The 5,313-nt window shown below is 42.5% G+C and overlaps 1 protein-coding gene across 2 annotated transcripts; it reads right to left on the reverse strand.

Annotated features, from left to right (window-relative positions):
- Positions 1–1,183: 1,183 nt before the first annotated feature.
- LOC143934839 (olfactory receptor 10A7-like) lies at positions 1,184–4,904 on the reverse strand. 2 transcript variants are annotated; one of them, XM_077458448.1, is made up of 2 exons: positions 4,857–4,899; positions 1,184–2,267 (listed from the first exon to the last, which is right to left on the reverse strand). In XM_077458448.1, exon 2 carries the CDS (start codon positions 2,243–2,245, stop codon positions 1,322–1,324), a length of 924 nt encoding a protein of 307 aa, XP_077314574.1. In that variant the 5' UTR covers positions 2,246–2,267; positions 4,857–4,899; the 3' UTR covers positions 1,184–1,321. The 2 variants fall into 2 exon arrangements, 1 of the variants encoding a protein (XP_077314574.1); XR_013263383.1 differs by lacking the exon at positions 1,184–2,267 and adding an exon at positions 2,815–4,032 and having other exon boundaries at positions 4,857–4,904.
- Between the last annotated feature and the right edge of the window lie 409 nt (positions 4,905–5,313).

Below are 5,313 nucleotides of genomic sequence, written 5' to 3' on the forward strand. Positions count from 1 at the left end.
ACACAGACCGAGCCTAGGGGATGTTTTTTTTTTTTATTTATTGCAGTCAGTAACAGGAGAGAGCAATGAGGTTGTAGGGTACTCCAAACACACACAACAGGTAAAAGAGGACAGACTCTCAAGCACAAGTTCTTTAACAGTAGCCTTTGTTGGAGATAGAAGGGATAGCCAACAAATTAGAGACTGTATGAGCAGTTCCAGTCCTTAAAGCAACCTCTGGCATTAATCCCCAATGCACTTGCGCACCTTGAGCTCCAAATCAAAGTCCTACTTACAATGTCCAAGGACAGCTGTGAAGGAAAATGGCCATCTCCAGATCAGCTTCCACAGTTGATGCCATCCAGCAAATATATTCCAATCCACATTCCTTCAGGTCCCCAGCCAGGCAAATGTTGAGGTCTAATAATAACTCTTCAATACACAAGCTGCGTCAGTGGAGAATGACTCAATTGAACAGGCTTCCTAAACATTTATTTTCTCCCCAGCCACCTTCTGCGCACCTCATCCCAAGGATTGGCTGAGGTCAGATAAAGATTCATAACCCAAAGGTTGATCCTCCAACTCTATTTCTGCAAGCTTCTTCCAGAGCCCAGCAAGTGCAACCAATCACCAAGCTTAGAGAAGCCTGACCAGACCTCGAGAATCGACTACTGCTCCAGCTGAGTACAGCAGGGCCAAAAGCTAATCTAACTGGGTTGGGGCACTACATAAAAAATAAACAGAAATCAAATGGGATGGTAGGAACTCCTAATAATAGGCAAATCAAGTGTGAGAACTCAGATGTAGATGGTATATCAGTTTATCAGAATGGACCTGTTCTTTAAAGCGGGAGTCCGCCCGGAGTTCCGCCGTTTTTTTTTTTAAAAGCCAGCAGCTACAAATACTGCAGCTGCTGACTTTTAAAATAAGGACACTTACCCGCCCAGCGCTCCCGCGATGTCGGCACCCGAAGCCGATCTCTCGATCGTCTCTCGGGTGCTGCCGCCGCCATCTTGGTTATGGGAATCAGGAAGTGGAGCCTTTTCGGCTTCATTTCCCGATTCCCTACTGCGCATGCGCGAGTCGCGCTGCACAATAAGGATGGACCCGCTGCCTCTGGGATCTGTGTGTTCCCCAGCAGGCAGCGGTGGACTTTTGGAAAGGGGCGTAATCTACGCCCCTTTCCGCAGAGAGCTATCCCGGAAGTGGGTGCAGATACCTGTACTGTACAGGTACCTACACCCCCCTCCCCCCTGAAAGGTGCCAATTGTGGCGCCGGAGGGGGGGAGGATTCCAATGAGCGGAAGGTCCACTTTAGGGTGGACCTCCGCTTTAAAAGAGGTTATTTATAAGAAAGTTTTTGAAGTGCTGTCCTGATATCTTGGTTCTTCAAACTATATATAATAGGGTTAAATAAAGGTGTAAACACAGTGTGCAGTAAAGATGCAATCTTATTGATAATCAAAGAGTTTCCATTAGAAGGTATCATGTATTTAGCTATCAGTGTCCCGTAAAATGTCCCCACCACAAAAAGGTGAGAACTGCAGGTTGAAAAAGCTTTTTGTTTGCCTGTTGTGGTCAGTATGCTGAAAATAGTATGGAAGATGCGGGTGTAAGTCACCATGATAAAACCACATGGAAAAATAAATGTCGGTATGGAAGAGACAAGAGCTTCAAGCTCAATCAAAGAGGTGTCTGAACAAGAGAGCTTCTGAAGAGGGGAGAGGTCGCAGTAGAAATGGTCAATGACATTATCAGCACAAAAGTCAAAATTTGTTAGAGGCAAAACGCCGATAAGATTTAATGTAAAACCCAACAGCCATGGCCAAGTCGAAAGATTGACACAAAACATCATGTTCATGATACTGGCATATCTCAGAGGGTTACAGATGGCCAAGTACCGATCATAAGACATGACTGCGAGGAGGAGACATTCTGTAATGGTTGTACCACAGAAAAAATAAAATTGTGTGATGCAGCCACAGTACGTAATTATTTTCTCCCCAAGAAGAAGACTGCCAAGCATGTTTGGAAGAATGTTGGTTGATATCAACAGGTCTGAAAAAGAGAGATGACTTAGGAGATAATACATGGGTGTCTGAAGGGCTGGGGTGATGGATACTAATACAATGATCAGAAGGTTTCCTGTGATAGTGAATATGAAGATGATTAGGAAGACTATAAACAATACAACATTTAATGTGTGAAGGTTTCCAAATCCTAGAAGAACAAATTCTGAGACTTTTGTATAATTCTTTACACACATATTGTTGATTGAATTAATAAATCTGCAGTATTAAAAAAAAAAAAACACAAAAATACCACTTTATTGATTGTATACACAGGAATTGTCTGTTCTGGTTAATATTTTGAACATTACTACCATTACTCAGTACTTACCTGTGGATTTTTTTGTTTATGTTTTTGACACAAAAATAACACCTTATTGATTGTATACACGTGAATTATTTGTGTTGGTAATTTTTTTGAGCGTGCACAGAACAGCAGATACAAGTGTTGAAGCACTATATATTTAAAACTATATGCTAAAGCACAGATCATAATAGATCATTAGTGGGATTGCGCAATCATTAGTGCTAATGCATTAAAAAATATTTTTAATTGTGTACTGTATGCAGTGGCGGCAGGTTTTTTTTTTTGGGGGGGTGACAAACAAACCCCCCCAAGTGGCCGATGGCACCTCCCACCTGCTGTTTGTCAGTCGGTCCGACACTTACCCCATCTAGGCGGGTGGCGAGCAGCATGCAGCGCCCCCGTGTCCTCGCCTCCATCGGTGGCTTCCAGCGTGCGTCTCCTCCCCTCCTCTTAGGCATCCAATAGGATCGTCTGTCCTTTCAGCCAATCAGGTGATGGGTATCAAAACCCACTTCCTGATTGTCCAGAAGCAGAATATTCATTCTCTGTTGTAACACACCTGGGTGGGCTCCGAGTGCATTCTCTGCACCCCGAGCCCACCCTATTTTGAAGCCTATTAGAGCCTTTGAAAGGGGCCAGATGCATGGATAGGGGGAGGAGGCGATGGATAGGAGTGGCGGCGCCCATGCGCCCTTAATGGATGGGCCGCCCCTGACTGAAGAATGCAGAGCCATGTTAGTGTGTGTCTTATATCTGTAGGCAGGTTGTAATATGTCTACCTTAGTAAGTTAGAGCAGTGTTCCTCAACCTTTTTTTAAGTCAAGGCAAAATTATGCACAACCTCGAGGCACCCCATTTTAAAATATAAAAAACAAAACTAATAGTTTTACATAATGCAGCGGCATTGACGAACGTAGGACACCCAACATTGGAGGTAATTTATTAATCCAAAGAAAATACACCTTTGCATACTGGTGCTGACTAACATTCCAATGTTTCTCTTCTTCCTCGGTTTCCCTCCAACACTCTCCAACAGGCCAGCACTGATGGAGTTCTTATCAACTGATGATGTCATTGTTACTAGGACACTGGCGGCTAGGAGGTTGTAATGATGCACAATGAAAACCTGTGGCTTTGCATAACTAAAAGGCAGGCTTAACCCACCCACTGACTTGTATACAGTTTTGGACGATTTCTAGGCATTTTGCCAAGGCACCCCTGAAGAAACCCGAAGGCACCCTAGTTTGAAAAGCCTGAGTTAGAGGCTGGCCCAGGCTGAGGCTGAGGATTAAGTGCTGTGTGCTCAGTTCCTGGGCTTTTTGGTCCCAGCCAGCTCACCTGTGGTATAAAAAGGGGTAAGGCTGAGGCCCAGGGCTCTTGGCTCGGTTTGCAGTCTTGGCCTGCACTGTGAACAAGGACTACTGGGTCTTGTAGTCTGTTAGAGGCACCAAGGTTCTAGGAGGACATCCAAGCATGGGAAGTGCCACAGTGGACTACTACCTTGAGAGGTATGCCTGGGCAATCACACAGCTCTAGTTAGGATTAGGGTTTAGACTCAGTTCATGTTGAATTGTAATGTTGAAATCTCTTCAGTAAAGTTGCATCAATTGTTCTGAGCCTGTTCTAAAGTTATTAATGAGGTACATGTTGGTTCTGGCGTATCTAAAGAACCGGGGTCTGTAAAGCACAAAGGGTTATTAGGTAACACCGTTACAGAAGGGTTAATTCAGCAAGACAAGCAAGAGGTGTATAGTTACTAAGACTAACCAAGCATTAGTTCAAGACACTAAGCAACCCATCGTGAAGCGTGGTACCTGGTATGGTGACGGGTCCTCTGGTAGCGAGGAGGTCGATGTACTGATTCCCTCCCTAGCGGCCAGACTTCAGGAGCAACCAGAACTGAATCTGTATTACAGAGATCTATGGCCTGTTCACGAGGTAGGGAAGTAAGGAGTTAGGAATAAGAGTAAGAGTAAGGAGTTAAAAAGTGCATGCATGAGGTCTGTGCTAGGTGCAGGGCGAGGCCCCATTCTGTTACTGGTAGTGATGTAACAGAGGTATGCTGAACTGATAGCAAGGACACGGGTCAGCATGTTCCTCCTATGCAACATAACCATGTCAGCTCCGGAAGATTTATCCCCCTTCATGACAAGGCCATTTTTTGCTTTTTGGCACTGCGTTACTTTAACTGACAATTGCACGGTCAATAACACTGTATTTATGTCATTCTTTTCACACAAATAAAACTTTATTTTGGTAGTATTCCATCGCCACTGGATAAAAAAAAAATTAGGGTGAATATTATGATATTATGTTTTTTTTTTAATTCATGAAAGTGTTTTTTTTTTAAAATACATTTAAAAAATAGCTGCACAAATACCACGTGACATAAACATTTGCAAGGACCGCCATTTTATTTATTAGGGTCTCTGCTAAAAAAAAAAATGTCTTCCTACAATCTGTAAAGTGAGATAATAGCTATAAAAGCTCATAAAACCCACATATAACACTGATGTGATCACATAAAGCCAGACTCTTCTTGGGCTATATGCCACAGAGAATTGTTTGATCTTCCTCATATATATTTTCTACAATTCATTTTTTAGTTTCTAGGGATTGTAGACAAGGTCCCTCTGCGGTAGGCTTTGTTTATTTCATTACCTAATTAAATCTATTCTTAGTATACAAGGAATTAAAAAGCAATTTTGAATATAAAGGGGTGGGTCCTGCGCAAATCGTGCCACTCAAATAAAATACACAAATTCAAAATAATATAAATATGTGCATACATACAATGCCGTGAAAAAAAATATAGTCCAAAAAACAGCACGCATAAAAATATATAAAAAATATATAAAAAAATGGAAAAAAGGTTTAATGATAGAACAATAATAAAATGTCCGCTACTCAAGGCTCCCAGAACTCTCACCTTTAAACGAAGTGAATAAGCAAATCAAA

This window comes from Lithobates pipiens, unplaced genomic scaffold, assembly GCF_037356315.1.
Source record: "Lithobates pipiens isolate NorthernLeopardFrog02 unplaced genomic scaffold, aLitPip1_a1.2 Scaffold_28, whole genome shotgun sequence".
Lineage (NCBI taxonomy): Eukaryota > Metazoa > Chordata > Amphibia > Anura > Ranidae > Lithobates > Lithobates pipiens.

What these genes read in the sequence shown, in the direction of transcription:
- LOC143934839 (XM_077458448.1), bottom strand. Translation starts at nt 2,245, where the DNA reads ATGTGTGTAAAGAATTATACAAAAGTCTCAGAATTTGTTCTTCTAGGA.